Here is a 21,608-nt window from a genome sequence, read left to right on the forward strand (position 1 = left end):
TATTTGCCACAAATACACGCCACCCCCCCCCCCCCCCCCGAAACATTGCATTCCCTATGGCAGGGGACACACAAATGATTAGGGTTGCCAAATGAAGGTAGTTTGGCTGTTGTCAAGAGACTGGAATTACTTCAAGGCTTTGACTGGAAGTATGCACCCAAAGAGTGGTATCTAGTGTTCACCCTTGAAGAAACGATTAGATTCTTCCAGGCTCACTAGTCATCCATCTTGCCTACTTATTCCATTTTATTTCTGCCCTCTTGGTACACCTTAAGAGACAATACATGATCAGTACGATGATCAAAATGTTAGTATTCTGTTTTGAATATTCAATTTTTCTGGCTTTAGAGTTTCTTTTTTTATTAAAAAATGTTTTTTAATGTGTATTTATTATTGAGAGAGACAGCATGAGCATGGGAGGGGCAGAGAGAGGGGCAGACACAGAATCTGAAGCAGGCTCCAGGCTCTGAGCTGTTAGCACAGAGTCCGACACAGGGCTCGAAATCACCAATTGCGAGATCATGACCTGAGCCAAGGTCGGACGCTTAACCGACTGAGCCGCCCGGGCACCCCTGGCTTTAGAGTTTTTACATTTTTATTCTTAAAGGTAAAAAACTGGGACTCTCTGCTCAGGTTTGAGATGGGGCTCAGAATAGATTTTATTAAATGCGAACATCTTTCTTCCTTGAACTTTATTAATAAGCATGACAGTATGACACTTCATCACGTTAAATAACATGCTGAGGAACCCAGTTAGGGACACAGCACCAAGGGGGAAGACTGACTTTTGATGGAAATTGAATTAGTCTAGCTGTGCCTCCTAATGATTGTAAAAAAAAAAAAAAAAAAAAAAAGCAGGAAGCTACTGTCCTATCTATATCCCAAATAATCTCATTTTAGAAACTGTCACTGAGGAAGGGGGGATTTTAAAAGGATCATATGTATGTATCTAGTAGGGAGAACGTTTTAAAAGGCCCCCTCTAACGTTGTTTGTATGTTATTAAAAAAAGAAGAAAAGCATACAGCTGTTTTTTCCATTACAGATGAAATTACAGAGTGGCATTTTAAGTTGGGATGAAATTAATCTTTTTAACTTAATGTCCTGGCAATAGCTATACTGGATTCCAAGCAGAGGAGATGGTTATTTCCCCAACACTACCAATGTTTGTTGAATACCTATAATCAATTGGAAATATTAAAAGCAGTTGGTTAAGTGTCATTAACAGGATGACATAAATCTACTACTCTGTATTTTGCAATGTGCCTTGGTTTTTTGTTGTTATTTTGGTCTGTTTGTTTTCTTTTTTTGCCTGAAAAAACACACAGATATTATCTAGAGATTATAAGTATTGTGGGGAAAAGAAAGAGTGGAGAGGATTTTACTAGTGGAGTCAGGGTCTACATAGTTACCAATTTCATATTCCTTCTGGTAAGCTACCTAGTCCAGAAACACAATCAGAGCTCCTTGGAAAGTGGATACACACTGTTATCTCCTTTTAAGCCACTTGGCAACCACAGCTTCCAATGGAAGCCCCATATTTCTGACTGTTAGTTAGATGCAAACTCTTAGCCCTCTGTAGTCCATGTTTACTGGGGCAATGAGGAGCACAGATGGGACTTCCTAACATCTCCAGTATGGTCTGATGCAGCATAATGGAAGCAGACATCATACGGAACTGCTGCAGTTCTACAGGATTCATTTAAGTTCTTCAGGATGCTCACACATACCCACAAAATCAACCAACACAGTATTTACCTGCAAGCTACAGGCATCCCTTATGGTGTTAAAGACAACAGACATAATGCCAACGTATATGCTCACTTCTGCAGTGAGACTAATGGAGGGCCAGGGCATCCACGTGGCAGCTATAGTGTAGCTATAGTTGTGGTGTCAGATTCAACTCCTCTGCACCGGCAGAGTGCTCAAAGAATCCAACTGAAACCACCACCTTGCTGCTACAATCTGCTTGAACTCTGCCGAGCAGTCGTGTATAATCTATTCCCGCTAGCGTAGAAAATACCCATCCTTCACATCGAAGTGGGACGATATACACCAAACATACAGCAGCCATTCTTTCCTATAAGTGGGTAACAAAATATAGGTGTCTCAAAGGACAGCTGTATGTTATGTGTAAGTGAGTTGGGTATATCCCGGGTGACCTGTGGAGCTCCTAGTACATTGCAGACTAGGATTCATTGTACTCAGCAGTGTTCAGTTCATTATAGGAAACGTAGTCTATCATGGTATATAGTTTAGGTATATAGTTTATTGTGGAAAATTGGTATTTTTACTTAGAGGAAAAAGCAAAATCCATACTGAGTATTCATTTGGGCCATGAAGAGACACCAGATATGAAATACAGCGTATCTGCCTGCAATCCACACAAAAGTGCACACACTGCATCTGCTAGTTTGGAGACTGTATCTTTGATGTAAATGGCAACATTACTAAGACCCTTCTTTGAGAGAAGGGGCCAATATAATGCATATCTCAAGGGTATACATCAGGACAACCTCTTTTGTATATATTAGAAGAAAGAATATATTAGGGAAATGCCTTTTATTTCCAGAAAAGCTAAGAAAAAGGGAGACTTTTGAGAGCTGGAGTGTTTTTTGCCCTTTTTTATTTCCCCTCGAACAGTAACCCAAGCATGCGAGCAAACAGGGGATCTGCAGCACAGGCACAGCAGCAATCTCTCAAGCAGCACTTTCCATAAACCTGGGTTAACATCTGGACCGGCAGCCATGTGGAATGAAGAGTCGAATCTCTGATGCCCGCTGCAGTGCAGCAAAGCACACACCAACGACCCCGGGGCACTCCTCCTGCTGTGGAGGCTCCCATTGACACGTGAGCTGGGGACAGAGAGGTTTATCCTCTTCCAAATGCCTGCAACTCATGTTGCAGGCTGAACTTGCTGGGTTTGTCACCGAAAACACAAAGCTTCTCTGCATCTCCTGATGTATGTTTAAAAAAAGCAGCAAGGCCTTTCACACAAGGTTCATGTTCTTATTGTTTGCTTGAGCGTTTCTGATTTGTTGGGGGGAAGAAAAGACCCTTGATGTACGAAGTTGGGCTTAACTCCCCAGAGCCCAACTCTCCCAAGGTAACTCACTGCTTCAGGGTACTTTACCTTCGTGTGGGGCTGGGTCTTGATGGAGCCGTATTCATATTTCTTCTTTCCGCTGCCTTATTAATATCTGAAAAGAATAATCAACCCATCTGTTCAATGCTACGGAATAAAAACAAAATCATCAGCACATTTCAAATGAAAGCAACAACAAAAAAACTACAATGACAACCAGATGGTGTAAGAAAATCCATTCAGCAGACACACTGTCACTTGGGCAATTTTTATTAAGTTACGGCAGTACATTGTCACGGTTTCGTAAGGAACGTCCCTCAGTTTTCTAGCTGACACAGTTTGTATAAAACGGGTTATGTCAATGCTTAACACTCTGCCAAGTCACAAACTTAACAACTGCCCCTTCCAAAAGGGGAAACGGTTGTCTTCTAAACTCTTGGAGAGCCAGCTCTAAGATTCTTTTTTGAGGGAAGGAGAGTGGGAGAAAGAGAAGGAGAGAGTTTAAAAAAAAAAAGAACAAAGGCAAATAATTCCACTTTATGTGACAAAGAAGTAACAACTGGACCCTGCTGTCTTAAAACTTCCAATATCCCATGAAGCAGGCCTACTTTTAATGTGCCTTGTGTTGCATCCCATTAGATAGAATCTTCCAGAATGACATGTAGGAAATTAATTTTCTTCCTAAACAAAGTATATTATATGTTAACATCTATAGCCCTCACAGATAAGTAGCTAAGAATAAGAATTGGCATTTGGTATAATAGGGTTAGATAACAAAACACTTCACATAAGAAGTTTTCATTAGAGAAGACTGGCATTTACAACTAGGTAACGGAGAACAGTGGAATCGTACAAACTTACTTAGAAAAGCCAATTTGTGCAGTTAAAGCCTGCTTGCTAAATACAAATCTGCTTTGCAAAAATGAAGTGAATAATAAAAACACCATGTATAAGAAAGAAATGATGAAGTATCTAAAGAAATGTACCCATCTATGTCCAAAGATAACACAGACCAATTTTTATATGACTTAAAAATGAATAAATTCATTCATAATTTCATTCTTTAGTTGAATGAAGAAATAAAACTGTGTCCTGCTATGGTGTAGTTTTGTTCCCCTTGTTCCATATTAAGTGATTAGTAGTGTATCTAATGACATTAAATGGTATTAAGCACTCACCTAATTAGAGTGCTTTAAAATTGTAATTATGTATTTAAAAAATTCCAACCAGAGTCCTATGGTGTGAGAGACTATAGTAATAACCAGAAATTTAAGAGGTCTGGCACAGACTTTACCCCGCTATGTTGTCAACTTTTGAGTTCCTGTTCAAGTGAGAACGATCTTCACTTCCATTTTAAGTCAGAGTTTCTATTATGTCTAGGAGAAGAATGACTTTTGATAAATTGAAGGTAACATAAATTTAAACAGTAAGAGAAGCACAGTCCACCCTAAACTGCCTCTCACATTTTCAATTAAGCAGACACAAGCTATCATCCAGCTATATATCCAAGAGAAATGAAAACATGTGTCCAAAGACTTATATGCAAACTTTCATAGTAGCATTATACATAATAACATATTCAAAACTGGAAACATTTCAAATGTCGGTCAACTGGTGAATGGATAATCAAAATGTGTTATATCTATAAAACGGAATACTACTCAGCAACAGAAATAAATGAACTACTAATAAAAAAAATCAGAAAATAATATCTATATAGGACTTGGCCTATAATCTCTGATCATGGCTTTGGTATGGCAAGTGGCACTTTCGCAATTTATAACCCTCAAAGTTAATGAACATCTGAATTACACATTATATAATGATAGGCCTTACAGGGAACACCTAACTCTCTTCTATGTAACTGTGAAGAATATCAGTTCAGGTTTAGAAGGGCCTACTGACCTAGTCTGCTCTTTAATATGGAGTGACCAAGATTCAGAGAGAAATGTAATCTCTTCGATTGTTGAGGTAGTTTTCAGAGTATCTCTGGAATACACTGAGGGTGGTGCTGGTGGTGTAAAGATTTCTTCTAAATAAACACTGTAACTCCCAGTAGGATTCTATATATTATTAACTGGTTGTGAATAAAGAAAACTCACCTAAACATTGATTGACTTGAACATTGATTATGTTAGAGTACAGAACATAGGGTACTCTTTTAGTAGGGAAGTTTCTATCAATGCCATATAATTTACCCATATGATATGAAAAGGACTATTACATTGTGTAATTATATCCTGTTCTGTGAGCACCTACATATAGGACTGCAGAGACCAAAGCAGTCATGTATGACATACCTCTGGGGCAAAACTGGTTCCAGTTAGACTGAAGGAGGTAAATATTTTACTTTGAAGTTACTGAAAAGTTTTTGTAATTATTTGAAATATTATTTAAAATTCAAGAATAATTTATCTTTTTGTTTTTTACTTATTTTTATTTTTTAGAGAGAGCACATGCACAAGCGGGGGAGAAGCGCATAGGGAGAGAGAGAATCTTAAGTAGGCTCCATGCTCAGTGTGGAGCCTGACGCAGGGTTCAATACCACGACCCCAGGATCATGACCTGAGCTGACATCAAGAGTTGGACGGACGCTCAACCTACTGAGCCACCCAGGCATCCCAAGATTATTGTATCTTTAAATGATTTTGATTGTAATTTGCCCCCTCATCGAATAGTCTAAAGCAATTATACTTTGATGATGTGACTTATGTTTCTTCTGCAAAAAAGAGAACTCTCAGACCATTTTCTTTTTTCCCTTACGCCAAGTGTTTGGTTATTCACAGCTATTTAAGAGTTCCTTATACTTCCATCTTGGATGAGTTATAGAGAAAATGAGACCTGGAAATTTCTGATTGTTTCAGTGCCACCCAAGAGGGCTGCTCAGGTTACAGGAGAGCTGGGGGGCAGGTTTCAGTGAGAGTTTTGAAAACAAAACTATCGTCACCACCAATCCCAATACACAAAACATCCTAACACATGGTCACCCAGAAGTTCTGGAAAACCTATGAGTTCAGAAATACAGAAAGAATAGAGAAGCTACAAAAGTACAAATAACTTCAGGGAGCTGATCAGACAGTATAGCAAAGATTTAAAAAGTCAAGGGAAAAAACCCTTGCCCCATTACATTTTTTTTTTTTTTTACAATTTTTTGTTATACAACTTAATAGCCCATCAACTGGGAGGCTGGAGGTTCATTTGAACAAGTTTCTCTTTGAAAATGCAAATACTGGGACTGGGAAAGAGGGCTTTTGTATTAATTAGTTGAATCAGATTATTTTCTTCCTACATCCTTTCAGAGACATATAGTCCTATGCCAAGGAAATAGAAATGACATTAATGTAAAGGAAAAGAAAAAAAAGAAGGAAAGACAATTTGGGCACCTTTCTGGACATTAGGTAGGGAACATAATGGGAGAAAATGTAACCAACAAGAGGGTAGTGGAAACTTTAATGCTTCTTTCTCCTCCTGCTCTATCTCATTCTGGCCAAATGCCTGTAAGATCAAAAGTCAGTCTCTTAGCGCCTCTTTCACCTCGGCCTGGTTGGTACCTCTATACTTTGTTAACTATACTAGCAATGTGAGCACCACTGGAAATCATCATCACTACGAGGTACCTTGGCCTGAATATTTTCTAAGTGGTTTTCTGAAAATGGTTAAAAGCACTTTTCAGGTAAGGATTTTTAGACAAGAAAAATAACACCAACTGAAGGGATCTACATAAAAGGAAAAAAATTAGAAAATAATCTAAAAAACATGATGTCACAGAGAAAGTGGCAGAGCTGTTTTAAGTCACAAAAGACTGGGTTAAAGAACTTTCAAAGAACAACACAATGCCTAATGTACAATTTTATTTTAGACTAATATGCTAGACAAGGTTCACACAATGGTTTTTGTATAATGCTATAAATAAAAATGCATGTTTCATTCACAGCACCAAGAGCTGCTTTGCTCTTTTTATTAAAAAATTTTTTAATTTTTTTTTTTTTTTTTTTTTTTTGAGACAGAGAGAGAGAGAGAGAAGGAATGTAAGGAGGGGCAGAGAAAGAGGGAGACACAGAATCCAAGGCGGGCTGTAGGCTCTGAGCTGTCAGCACAGAGCCCGATGCAGGGCTCAAACCCATGAACCGCAAGATCATGACCCAAGCCGAAGTCAGACGCTCAACCGACTGAGCCACCCAGGTGCCCCTTTAATTGTACTATCATAAAATCAATTCCTTTCAACTTAAAACCAATTAATTTTTTTTTTTTAATTTCTGAGACAGAGAGAGAGAGAGAGAGAGAGAGAGAGAGAGAAGACAGTGAGAGCAGGGGAGGGACAGAGAGAGGGAGACACAGAATCCAAAGACAGGCTCCAGGCTCTGAGCTGTCCGCACAGAGCCCAACGTGGGGCTCGAACCCATGAACTGTGAGATCATGACCTGAGCCAAAGTCGGACGCTTAACTGACTGAATCACCCAGGTGCCCCTTAACATCAATTTTTATCACAAGCTATCACAATGGAAAACCATAAAGACTATGCTAAATAAGTGCAGTATGAATCGCTGCACTTAGTGACACTACCACCATTGGCTGTTGAAAGAATCCAGAAGCCTACACAATTTTGCCAAGTGATTACAAATGAAATAAAATTCTCCAAAGCCTTAGCTGAAACCACCTAAAAATCAGTTACCACTAAATTGAAAATATGTGATTATAAAGATGATGCCACTTGGAAAATCACACTGACAATAAAGTGGTTATCACACATCAAACGCCCCAAATCGGGAGAGGAAAGGACAGCACTTCTCATTTAAACTATACTTGTGAAGATGACGTTGACGGTATAACATCAGGAATATTATAACCAGTTACACTATAATGAGTTAAGGATAAGAGAATGCTCTGCTTGTGGTTTCTAAATCAACCCTTTAAGCTCACTTTAAAAACCATGCATTCCCTCTTATTTGATTATCTCCTTCATTCTCTAATTAAAATAATTATTCTATCTTTAACTGTATTAGATTATTATTCCTCAGTATAGGAACGGGGGAAACAATGATAACTTATATTTACAGAACGCTGACTCTGTCCCAGAGTCTGAACTAAGAACATTATGTGCATTACCTCATTCAATCCTTTCTACAACTCTTGGAGTTAAGTACTATTATGATCTCTATTTTGTGAATGAGAAAATTTGAAGTTTAGAGAAATTAAATGACTTATCTTAGGTCACATGATCATCAGGAGACAAAGAGCTAGGATTCAAATCTAGGTCTGTCGGACACCAAAGTGCTTAAACATTATGCTATGCTGCCCCAACAGGGAGTGGAAAGACAGGGTTTCCATTATGAACACTTGCTAAGACTCCCGGATCAAACTGATAGAACCTGGAAAAGGCCCAGTCTATGCTAGTCACTCCAATGTTTAAGTACCCCAGACACCCACCTATCACCTCAAACCAGTGTTGGTCCTTGAACAATGCAGGGATTAGGGGCACTGAGCCCCAAGGACCCCAAAAACTTAACAATAGCCTATTGGTAACCAGAAGCCTTACCAATAATATAAACAGTTGAACACATATTTTTGTATGTTATATGTATTATATAATGTATTCTTACCATAAAGTATGCTAGAGAAAAGATGTTATGAAAGAAATCATTTACAGTACCAAAAAAAATTTTGCACATAAGAAGCCACACAGTTTAAACCCATGTTGTTCAAGGGTCAACTGTACAATGTTTCTGGCTTTGCTACTGATATTCTATTCACTTCAACACTTCAGACAAACATTCTCTATCAACATTTAATTTCCTACCCCTTTTACTTCTTTTCAGGAAAGAACACTTGCCTGGGATCAGCATATCAGAGTTCTAGTTCTACTTGGTGTGTGTGTGGGATGTGGTTAGTCAAGTCATTTGATTTCTCTGAATCTGATGAAGTGGATATTCCACCTGTGTTGGTTATGTTGATTCAAGGAGAACATCAGCTAAGAGAAAAAAACTCACTAATTTGGATTCACAAAGATTGAGCTAATCTAAACTAGTAAAATAGTCTGAGCTACAAAAAATTTCAAGTATAGGTTTATTTAACACAGTAAAATTTCAACTAAACTGTACAAGTAGAGATCCTTAGAGAACTAAATTAATAAACTGGAAAGGATAGTTCATAACCAGCACACCAAATGCATCTAGGCCTACTATGTACTATGTACCATGCCTTAGACATATGGAAATAAAAAGGGTAAAGTCTCTGCTTTAAAGGAGTTTGCTGCTTAATAAAGGAGAGCAGGACACATACAGATAATCATAATATAATCTAAAATGGGTTTATAGCAGAGATAATAAAGGCCTAACTCTGTGTACATGGGTGTCGCAGGGGAGAGGAACAGGACAGAGAGGAGACTGGAAAGAGTAAGGGGCAGGGATGGCCTAAAAGTAACATTTAAACTGAGTCCTGGAAGATGAATAGGAGTTTACCAGAAAGAGAGAAGTCATTTGGCACATGCAAAAGTGAAGGAATGGTGTGAAGAACATAATTAGAAATACTATAGGAAGTTTAGTGTAGGGAGTAGGGGGATAAGAGGAAGAAAAGAGGAATCACAGATGCAAGCCAGAATCGGAAAAAGGTTACAAAAAACTTTGTTACTGAAAAGCAAGAGATTGGTGGCAAGAGGGCCTATATAAATTGAGCTACCATAAAGGAGTCTCAATGAAGCCAAACTAATGCAGGCTTACTGTATGTATATTATCTAAAAAGGGGGGGGGGGGCGGGCAAGAGTATTTAAAGCTCAGACCTTAAAAATATTGCCTATTCAGGTACGAGACAAATATTTAAAAGGTTATCTTCAGTAAAGGGATATAAAATAAACTGAGGGCCAGAGTCAGTAATTAATAGCTAACAAAAATGAGTTAAACCCACCGTTCAGGAAGAAACGGACAACCAAGCACCCTTCCTTAGTTTTCTTCTAATATCTTTTAAAAAATTTAATGTGGTAAAAAACACACAATATACAATTTATCATATTGACTATTATTTTCTTAAAAAGCAAGCTCTACACCCAACATGAGGGTTGAACTAAGGATCAAAAGTAGCAGGTTCTACTGACTGAGCCAGCAGGCCCCCCTCATATTAACTATTTTTAAGTGAGCATATTAAGTTTATTCACACTGTTGTACAACAGATCTCCAGAACTTTTTCATCTCATAAAACTGCAACTCCTTATATCCAGTAAACAATTCCCCATCTCCCCTCTCCACATTTATATACATACACATTTTTTCCACTCTTCACACTGCACTCCTTTACTGAAGACGTATCAGCACCACCTGAGAAGATAGTTAAACACATTTTCAGGCCCCATCGCAAACTTTTAGAATCTGAGGATGAAGCCTAGGAATCTGTACTTGAACAAGCTTCTCAGTTGATTCTTGGCAGGTATTTGAGAACTATATTCTGTTTATCCCTTTAGCTTATGTACAACATATACTTAGATCCTCCATTTAGAAACCTCTTTAAACTCCTGTATTCAAGGGGTAATAACCCATGAACATAACCTGTTACAAAGAAAATGTCATGACAATGGTTAAAATCTGTCAAAGTACAACCCCTGGAAACAGTAAACATAATCACATAGCTATCCCCAAAGGAAATGGAATCATCAACCCAAGTTTCCATAGTACTAAAGATAGTATCCAATTATAAGGTCTGTGCCCCTGCTCCCCAAGGAGGAGTGTGCACCAACACCTTCTCTTCGATTTCATCTGACCATTTTAAAAAGTACCCTGAAAACTTAAGCATCTTTTCCCTATTACCTAGTTATGAAATAGCAAGAAAAATATTAACCACTGAGCTTGCCACTTTTTGATAGCATATTATCCACTTCTTTGGCTAATAAATGGCAAACTACCAACTAAAGTTTTCTCTAAATTCTGTCAACTAGACTTGTTGGTATTGGTTTGCTGGCAGGGGCTGAAACTCCTGCTTCTTCTGAGGCAATTGGTTTTCATATCTAAATGCATCTCTCTGCAAGAAGAGAAAAATGGTCACACACAGAATTTCATATCCACACCGCTAAAAGCAAAGTGGAGCAAACCTAAATTTAATAAGCAGACCATGGAACCTTGGAAGTCTGCTGTCTTTGTTCACATGAAAGTGAAATCATCCTACTGATGTGAATGGAAGGAATAATATTGAAAACTGCACAGATATTCTAACTATTGCTATTACCTCTAGTCCAGACTATCAAGCCAAAAAACATTTTAAATTACAGTTTTGCTTAAAATGTATACAACCATAAACCAGAGTTGTTAACTCCTATTAGTAATCTGAGATACGAACAGATTAGTACTAGAATCTACTTCAAACTTCTATTTCCAGTGAAAACTCATTTTCTAAAGCCTAAATCAGAGGTCCTCAAACCTTTAATGTACGTAACAACCGCAGGGGTGGGTTCTGAAAGGCAGATTCTGTAGCCCCCAGAGCCCCTCCAGAGACTGTTCAGTTAGCGGGGGAGGGGGTGGCGAGCTGCATCCACAGATATGTATTTCCAACTAGCTGTTCTAGTGACTCTGATGCTGTCCTACTATAACTTTTCCAAAAAAAGGTTCAGTTCATAATCTTAAGTTTTTGTACTGAACGGAATCATGTTTTTCTTAGTTTTTCTTTTTGATATCAAGAATAATTTCCAAAGAGAGATTTAAAAATAAATTTCTTGTATCATCTCTGATGCTAAATACATGTTATTATTATCTCAATCTCCAACTGCATAATTAAGTATATCCACTTAAGGCCAAATTACTCATAATTCAAAGTTCTCCAAAGCTTGCCCACTAACTGTAGGACCAACCTAATCTTCAGTAATTCAATCATTCTAGATCCAAACCAGGGAACCACTCAAGATATTTTATAGAGATAAAGGTATAAGACTGCTTTATAAATGCTCTCCAATGCAACCTAAGTTTTCCTGATCTTTCCCTAAAGTTGTCGGTCTTTAGGCAGGTCAGTAATAATGTTGTTTTGAATTGAAATAAAGGGAAAAGAGTCTTATGGTGTGCAAAAGTGCTGATTCTTTGAAGAGAATTATTTTCTTAACAAAAAAGTAATTCGTCCAGCTGACCTATTATCTCTTATTTTTTTAGTGATAAAGAATGAAAGCATAAAGAATGAAAATGACCATCCCTATAAATATTCATATCTGGTGGTAATAAAACCACCATTTAAAAAGCAGCAGGCATGCTGGTATTATATATTTAGCTGTCAGTATACTTCATATTTCCCTAATGTGCTGCTGCTTCAGACAGTGGCCTTACCCTGATCCTTTCATTAACACTTCTCATTAATGAAAGTGGAATAGAGGGTAATTTTCTGTTGGTCACTGCCCTTTTAACTTCTTGAGAGTTTAACTCTGCTTAAGCCAAACAGTCTACACAAATGCCTATGCTGTTGACAGGACAAATCTTTTGGCACAAAAAAAGCTGACTGAGCTTTAGAAGCACTTGTCTCAAAGACACACGGTAATCATTAGTAAACCACAAGATATAGAGAAGAAACAGTGTGGCAGAAAGAGTAGTCAGGTTTGGGAGAACACTAGGACCCAAGATGTTTGTAGGAGGATAGCAAGAGAAAGGCACCAATGATATTTTCCTCTCTTGGACATCTATAGTGCACATGTTTAGCATATTAAAGCCTCTGAGAAGTTCTAGAATAAGGACACCTCTTTATCTCAAAATTTCCCAATTTTGCTTGACCACAAAATCTTTTATCTTCAACAATACCTTGAATATGTTCTACTAAATATGTGATTCGGGCAAGAAATCTAACCTGAGTCATTATTTCCTCATACGCAAAGAAGATACAACATCAGCCTACCTATCTCACAAGATTGGCGGGAACAAACGCGTTGGTATCGTACACCTGCTTTGTAAATCATACGTGCTGCTGGTTGTATGCTATCATTACCACTAAGAGTAATAGTGAGTTTAGGAACAGACCTTTCATTCTCTACGTGGGGAGTCAAAAACAAAGAAGCAACGATAGTTGAAGGGAATATTAAATACATTTCCTCCAAAGGTTTCTCATTCTTTTTTTTTTTTTTCAACATTTATTTATTTTTGGGACAGAGAGAGACAGAGCATGAACGGGGGAGGGGCAGAGAGAGAGAGGGAGACACAGAATTGGAAACAGGCTCCAGGCTCTGAGCCATCAGCCCAGAGCCCGACGCGGGGCTCGAACTCGCGGACCGCGAGATCGTGACCTGGCTGAAGTCGGACGCTTAACCGACTGCGCCACCCAGGCGCCCCTAAAGGTTTCTCATTCTTAAAAGCACAACTGAATTCCAATAATTCTCAAAGCAGTAACAAGCCATACAAAAGCACTGCCATCTGCAGGCCACAGGGATGGAATGCTTGCAACGGTTCTTAAGAATGAAGTTTCAAGCCACCAGGCACTCCTGTTCAGCACACGCCTGTAGCCTCTGCAACGGACTTAGCTTTTGAGCACAGGGAGACCGAGGCTCCTTTTGCTGAAGTTCTGAAACTGACTTGAGTAAAAAGTTCTCCTGTCTTCTCTACACAGGACCAACGCTGAGAAATGTGAAGAAAATCACTCTGGCCTTCTGTAAGTACTACATTGTGCTCATACCAAACTAACCCCAAGGAGTATGGATTTTTTTTTTTTTTTTTTTTTACAGCCCTTGAGGAAACACTTTAATGATCCGAACAGGCTTTTTTGAGTTTCCTTTCAATGAATTAGAGTAAATCTGCTCTCTCACACATTAAGTTTATGAACAGACTACAAACAGAACAGGCTGTTTACGTAAGTTAACCGGTCAATGCCTCCCTTTCTTTGGAGGACCTAATTAGCTTTATTCAACAATTCACCAATATGACCTAGCAAATCAAAAGGAGCTCCTAATGCCTTCCTTTTTTTTTTTTTTAATGTTTTATTTATTTTTGATAGAGACAGAGACAGAATGCGAGTGGGTTAGGGGCAGAGAGAGAGGGGGACCCAGAATCCGAAGCAGGTTCCAGGCTCTGAGCGGTCAGCACAGAGCCCGACACGAGGCTCGAACCCACGGACCGTGAGATCATGACCTGAGCCAACCGGAGCCGAGGTCGGATGCTTAACGCCTGGGCCACCCAGGTGCCCCTAAAGTATATTCATTTTTGAGAGAGACAGCGCGCGAGTGGGGGAGGGGCGGAGGGAGAGCCCGATGAGGGGCTTGAACTCCCAGACTGCGAGGTCGTGACCTAAGCCGAAGGCGGACGCTCAACCCACTGAGCCACCCAGGCGCCCCAGCCTAATGCCTTCCTTAAACATATGGTGTTCACCTGCCTGTAACATTGGACAACCTGCACCTAGGAAAAATTTTTCCACGGGGCCTTGAAATACGGTTTCTCCGGCACACTCTACAAGGAAAATTACTGTTTCTATGTTTTAGGTTAAAAGATCATGCCAGAGGTTTCAAAGAGCATCGGGAAGGTGACAAGAGGAGCTGAAAGAAACACAAAGAAACCAGAATACGGGAAGAAACATGTTAAATAGCCACGTGATCTCCAATACCCACAGCGCAAAAGCCTGGGTTTTACGGGTTGGAAAAAGGCAACGTGAAAGTTAGTTTTCACACCCAGACCGACTCACACAGAAAACATTACATCTACAGTCGTCAAAAGCCCAAACGGCTCCATCGTCGGGTGCAGAAAGGGTCAGGAGGCTACCACACCACAACGCAACGAGAAAACGGAGGCGGCACACCCCGTGCGCTCGAGCCGACGCTTCGTGCAACTCCGTGGGACTGCCACTTGTAGGTCAACACCGACACCACTTTGCAACGAGAAAGCTTCTCATGTTACCACCCCCGAAGATCCTGGGGGGCATTTCACGGAATCCGCTATGCTTCAGAGAGAAATCCTGTGCACAGAGCGAAAGCCAGGACCGCAATGAACCCCACACTCGCAGGGCAGCGTTTCCCAAAGCGTGGAACGCACAATAATTTCAGCAGGAACAAGGACGCGCTGTTTATTTTAATAGACAGGTATTTATTTATTTTTTTTTATGAGCATTGGAAAAATAACTGGCTTTCCATCATACGGTTTGGGATTTACGTTTCCACCTTAAACAAATGTGTTTAAGAAGGAGGAAAATAGAGGCAGTTCAAAGGAAAAAATTAACATTTGGGAAATAAACAGCAGTACAGATGGTACACGGACGTAGAGGTGCAACGCGAGAGACTGAAATCTGGGAAGCGCCGTCTTAAAAAAAAAAAAAAAAAAAAAAAAAAAAAAGCCCCTGGCGGGTAGTCGGGAGAGGAGTGCCCTGGGTCACACTCGGGGCGCTGGCTCTGTCGCTAATTTCCGCGAGAACCTCGGGCACAGTTTCTTTCCCCGTCCTTTGGGGCCGGGGTCCGCGTTACAAAATGGGTGGGGGCGTCACACGACACGGAGGCGCCTCGAGGATGCTGTCAAGGGGCGGCGAGGAGGCGGCGACAGGGACCAGCGCTCGGTTCGCCGCACGGCGCTGCACGCCCCGTAGAACGCCCGGAGAGGCGGGCCGCCTCGCTCCGAGTTCGAATCCCGCCTGCGCCACCGACTCGCTGAGGACCCGCAGGCGAGCGACTTCACCGTTTCGAGAAAGGGGCGCGGGGTGTGCAGCCCTACCCTACAGAGAAGCTCGGAGGACTACGGTCGGCGGTTCGCGCACAGAGAGGCGGCCGCGGTGCGGCGCCGCCCGGACCGGAGCCCACCACGGGCCGCCCGGGCCGGCCGGGCCTGGGCTTGACGGGAGCCAGAGGCCGCGCCCCGCACCGGGCATGCGCAGCTCCGCGCGCACCCGGAGAGAAGCCGAGGCCGCGGCCGCGGCCGCGCGTCGAGCGGGCCCTCCCGCCTCAGCCTCCCCATCCGGCCCCGGCCCCCTCAACCGTCGGCCGCAAGCCCCACGCCTCGGCAGACGGCCACCGCTTCCCGGCACTCACCGCTACCAGCGCGGCGGGCTCTCGGCCGCTCCTTCGCCTCAGGCCCGCCCCTGCCGCCTCCACCTCAGCCCACCTGCCCGCCGTAGGACAAAGGCGCCACCAACCGACCGGCGCGGGCACGAGGCAATGGCGGCCGGGGCGGAGAGTGGGGGCAGAGGGCGCGCACGCAGCGGCAGGCGCGGCAATGTCGCAAGAGCGCGCGGGTTTACGGCAGGGCTGAGTTGGGCGTCGATCTCCTTAGCAATGAGAGAGAGGAAGTAGCTATGGGGCGGCGGTTGAGAACGCTAGGGGTTGCCTAGTAACGGCGTCCCCCGCTAAGGATGGGTCCCGGGCCTGGTTCCCTGATCCCAGGAGGCTGCGCCTTTCTTCTAGTCTTCGGAGCGTCTTCCTTCCGTTCTAACTGTGGAAACGGCTCACTTAAATCCTAAAATACTTTATTTAGTTTTTCATAAAACGAAACAAAACCCGAAACACCGTTAGATATGTGTATTGGAGAGTAGCGTACATACTCCTGCAACCTCCGGATCTCAAGGAACAAAGACAGCAGAGAGGTAGAGAAAATGTTTTATTTAAATTCACATTTAAATAGGCAATGTACCCTATTAGTTTCGCTGGCAAGAGGTAGCTTCTGGAGATAGAGTCACAGGTTCTTTTTGAGTTATTTCTTCCTGGAATATTTATTCAACGTCAAAAAAAAAAAAATTCACGGAATGTAGGTGCTGACTGTGAAGCATGTGAAATGTTGTATCGTTCATTTAACTCCCAGAATAATTTGTCGGAGGGAATGGAGTTTGCTCACATGATTGTAAATATTATAATCACAGCTATTGCTATATGAATCAGGTAGGCTTTTTGATTAGTTAGGAAATGCCTCACACCCTGTGGGGGTCTAGTTTTTCTCCTTGTGAACAGTGCATGCCAAGCAAACACGGTGGCTGTGGAATTTGAACGCTATGGGAAGTCATATTTCTCTGACAACCACTCATTTGCTCATCCCTTCACTCGTTTGCTCATTGAATGTTTACACTTACTAGGTGGCCCTATGCTTTATTAGACACCTACTTTCAAAGCACTATCATGAGCAAATGCAGACCCATGTCTGCTATCTTGGAGATTATTGTCTAGTGGAAAGAGAAAATAGGTGAATTATCACACTTGAGTGTGTAATTACAGGTAAATGCTTGAAGGAAGGAAACAGGGATGCATTGTACTGTCTAGTTTTTCTCACCTGTGACAAATGCAGGGTGTGCCTGATGCCTATGGACAAATACACTTGGTCTTTAGATCTTTAATAATTCAAAATTCATCATGGCTCATTTTCTTCATCTGTAAAATAAGGATAAGAATAGCACGTGCCTCTGGGGCGCCTGGATGGCTTACTTGGTTAAGCGTCCAACTTCACCCAGGGTGGTGATCTTGCGGTCGGTGAGTTCGAGCCCCGTATCGAGCTCTGTGCTGACAGCTCAGAGCCTGGAGCCTGCTAAGGAATCTGCGTCTCCTGGTGTCTCTGCTCCTCCTCCACTCACACTCTGTCTCTCTCTCTCTCAAAAATAAATAAACAAAAAAAATTAAAAAAGAATAGCACGTGCCTCATAAAGTCAGTGTGAAGTTAAATTAGGTAGTAAGTATCATACACAAAGCTCTTAGACTCATGCTTAGCTCATCGTGCAGGCTCATCAGCTCATAGATTTCTTATGATCCCACGGTTTGTGTCTTTCTATAGATTTGTTTGTGTTCACAGTTTGTGAGACATCCCTAGAAAACAGCGGCCCTTGGGTTTTCATCGACTACTCTGTTCACAGGTGGAATAAATAGAATAAATGTCACTGGGAGTTGATCAACGAGTCCTTGTTCCCCAGGACACTGGGGTGGGAGTGGAGGGGACTTTGTTGTGGTATTAAGTTCCTGGTGAACCCCAACAAGAGCTAATAGCTCCTCAGAGCAAGATTCTGTCAACAAAGTGGATCAGAATGGGACTATCCCCACTCAACAAGTTCTGTTGTATGTTGAAAGGAGTGGCTCAGGGAACTATGGAATAGCCGCTCTAAGACTCCTCTCAGCCATCAGGGAGATCAGTCTCTATGACACAGCCATCAATGTCAGTACCGTTTTGTACAGCTGTGGAAGTCAGAGTAATGACCTCTGAAGAGTGTCCATGTCCTAATCTCTGGAGCCTGTGAGTGTATCCCCTTACATGGCAACAGGTGTTTTGCAGATGTCATTAGGTTAAGGATCTTGAGATTGGAAGATGATTCTGAATTACCCAGGTGGGCCCAATGTCATCACAAGGGTCCTTATAAGAGGGGAGTAGGTGGTCAGAGTCAGAGATGTGATGATGGAAGCAGGGGGTAGTGAGGGAGAAAGAGAGAGGGAGAGAGAGAGGAAGATGTTACTACACTACTGGCTTTGAAGGTGGAGGATGGGGCCTTGAGACAAGGAATGCAGGAGGCCTCTAGCAGCTGGAAAAGGCAAGAAAACAGATTTATCCCTAGAAACTCTAGAAGGAACACAGCCTTGCTGACTCATTTTTAACTTTTGACTTTCCTCCCTTCAGAAAACTTAATAAATATATATTTTCCTTTTCTAATGTTACCATGGTTTATCTTTCCCCTTTTAATAATTTAATCTGATTAACATTGATTTTGATGTATGCTGTCACATCATACATTATGTGTTATTTTTGATTCCAAATTAGATTCCTTCTTTCCCCAAGCTATTTCAACACCAAATAACAGCTCCAAACCATTTTTGTATCTCTTCTCTATCATATAGCACTTTTTATAGGAGGATTAAATTCAGGGCTCCTCATTGATTCTGTAATATCTCTTTCTTTTGGAGACAATTCACAGAGTTTCAATTATTATTACTCTAGATAGCACATATTTAGTTGTTTTGTTTCCAGAGCCAAGTGAAATATACTTACGAAAGTGTTTAAAGAGCAGGTAATGTTTAAAGAGAGAAAATGTTTAAAGAGCAGGTAAATAAATCTTTTATGCTACTCAGATTGCCAGGGCAATCTGATTAATCCCTCCCTTCACATGAAATTCTCAAAGGATCCGTCTCTAAATTTGCCTTCATATGTTGGGGTATAGAAATACAATACAAGGGGCGCCTGGGTGGCGTAGTCGGTTAAGCGTCCGACTTCAGCCAGGTCACGATCTCGCGGTCCGTGAGTTCGAGCCCTGTGTCAGGCTCCGGGCTGATGGCTCAGAGCCTGGAGCCTGTTTCCGATTCTGTGTCTTCCTCTCTCTCTGCCCCTCCCCCATTCATGCTCTGTCTCTCTCTGTCCCAAAAATAAATAAACGTTGAAAAAAAAAAAGAAATGCAATACAAGTATAATAATTATAAAAATGGTTAAGGATGATGGCAGAGAGTAGGACAGTTTGGTCGAGTCCTGGCTCATTGTTTCCTGGAGATTCTGGTTCAGTGAGTCTAGGGTAGAATACTTAACAGTAACAACAGCAACAACAACAAAACTCTCCTCCCAGGTGTACACACCATGGGGCTTGGTGATTACAGAGATAACATACCTAAAAGGCATTTACCATGTTTCAGGGTCTCTCCCAAATCACTCAAACTGAGAATGAGAGTTGGAACTGGATAACTGGCCGAGTCAGTAGAGGCAGAATCTGAAGGATGAATGTTCCAGATTCAAAACTTGATGATGTAAAGCAAAAAAGCATTTTATTCTTGTTCATAGTTTCTGGGGCCCAGGAATTCGGGAAGGGCTTGGTTGAGTGGTTGTGGCTCTGAGTTAGACAGTAGCTGCAGCTGGAACAGCAGGGGGGGCTGGAGCAGCTGGAGGCTGGCTGGACATCTTTCTCTCCCCACATAGTCTCTGGGTCTTTCCATGTAGTCTCTGCATGGGCTACTTTGGGCTTCCTCATAGCATGGTGATCTCAGAGCAGTTATGCTGCTTACATGGTGCTCAGGGCCCTGGGAGAGTGGCTGAAAGAACCAGGCAGGAGCTGCATTGCCTTCTGTGACATAGCCTCAGAAGTCATATAGCCTCATAATGCTTGTCATATTCAAGGCCCTCCACTCAATGGGAGGAATAGCAAGGACTCGCTGGGAGCAGAGCCTGTCGGTGGAAGATGAAGTCGTAGCCACCTTTAGGGAATACAGTCGGCCACAGAGTTATCCCTCGTCCCCATATCCAGTGCACCAGATCCTTCCCCCTAACGTTTCTCGAATGGGTCCGCCCTGACCACCACCTAGTTCAAGCTGTCAGCACTCCTAGCTTGCACCTCTGCTTATCTCCAAACTAGGCTCCTTGCTTTCACCTTTTCTTCTCTCCAGTTCTTTCTCTTCTATAGCTAGAATATTTTTATACAACAAATCTATTGTCACCCCCACTGTCCTTGGGATAGTGATAAAGCTGGTCCTGATGATCTGGAACTTTGCCATTAAGACTCACATTATGCCACTGTCTCCCTTGTTTTCCAACCTGCAACCCCACTGGTATCATTTCAGGCTCTACATTCACCACATTCTTTCCACCTCAGGGCCTTTGTACCTCCTGTTGCCTCCACTTAAATACTCTCCCAACCCTTTTCCTGCATCACCATCCTCCCTCCTCCCTTCTCTGCCACCTCTTTAACTAATCCTATTCATCCTTAAGGTTGTGAAAGTAATTAAAGGGAAACCTCACTTAGAGTGGAGTTGGGAAGCTCTCAAGGGGAAGCTCTCACCCACAAACTTTCCAGCGCAGATCCTTTTGCTTTCCTGGGCAGGAAGAAATTCACTGGACTACCCCAACAGGAAGAAGAAAGATTTCCTCCTTGCCCAGCAACAGCCCAGCCAACGAGAAACTGCCACCACTCAGCCAATGAGAAACCGTTACCACCCTGAACTCCTGCTTTGCTTCAATGGAATTTTGTTCAGAGCAGCCCCCTCCAACTTCCTCCTTTCTCTCCACGGAGTAATGTTCCCCCATTTTGTTCTCCAGGCTCGCCCTCGGTTTACCATAGCTTGTATGTCCCAAATAAATTCCTCTGCAATTCCCAAATAAACTCATTTTTTTTTTTTGGTAAAATAACTGGCTATTTAATTTTTAAGGTTAATAAAATTTTCTTTAAATCATACTCCCCCTCTCCACTAGGATAGAGAGACAGTATAGCCTGGTAGCTAGGATCATGGACCATGGATTCAGACTACTTGAGTACAAATTCTGGCTCTACCATCTACTCACTGTGTGACTTAGGGCATGTTGCCTAACCTCTCTGTGCCTCAGTTTTTTCCTTTGTAAAACAGAGATAGTAATAGGATCTATCTATCTAAAAGGATTACTGTGAATGTTCAAACCCACATATGTAAGTCAACATCTGTAAAACACTTAGGGGGCACCTGCCTGGGTGGGTCAGTCAGTTAAGCGTCCAACTCTTGATCTCAGCTCAAGTCTTGATCTCAGAGTCCTGAGTTCAAGTCCTGCATTGGGCTCCATGTTGGGCGTGAAGCCTATTTAAAAAAAAACCCCACGAAAAACACTTAGCACACTTAGTGCTTGTCGTGGACTGCACAATAAGCATTAGCTGGTCGTGGTTTGTCAGCCTGTTGCCAACTCATGTAGAACTGTG

At 42.0% G+C, this 21,608-nt stretch overlaps 1 protein-coding gene and 1 long non-coding RNA gene across 3 annotated transcripts in view; one reads left to right on the forward strand and one right to left on the reverse strand.

Moving 5' to 3' along the window:
- The window catches only part of NCOA5 (nuclear receptor coactivator 5), a 31,152-nt gene extending 14,977 nt beyond the window's left edge, over positions 1-16,175 (reverse strand). For both annotated transcript variants that reach the window (XM_086702354.1, XM_086702355.1), the window contains exons 1-2: positions 16,033-16,175; positions 3,132-3,198 (exon numbers count right to left, since the gene is read on the reverse strand). In XM_086702354.1, coding sequence (XP_086558480.1) covers positions 3,132-3,169 — 38 coding nt within the window. In that variant the 5' untranslated portion in view covers positions 3,170-3,198; positions 16,033-16,175. The remainder of the gene's footprint in view (positions 1-3,131; positions 3,199-16,032) is intronic.
- Positions 16,176-21,044, forward strand: LOC147582767 (uncharacterized). The gene is made up of 2 exons (XR_015249495.1): positions 16,176-16,583; positions 20,766-21,044. It is a non-coding gene; the product is annotated as an uncharacterized LOC147582767 (long non-coding RNA).
- The last annotated feature ends 564 nt before the right edge of the window (positions 21,045-21,608 follow it).

The sequence above is a fragment of the Puma concolor genome, chromosome A3, assembly GCF_028749965.1.
Source record: "Puma concolor isolate L17-30 chromosome A3, mPumCon1.1.hap2, whole genome shotgun sequence".
NCBI classification, from domain to species: Eukaryota; Metazoa; Chordata; class Mammalia; order Carnivora; family Felidae; genus Puma; species Puma concolor.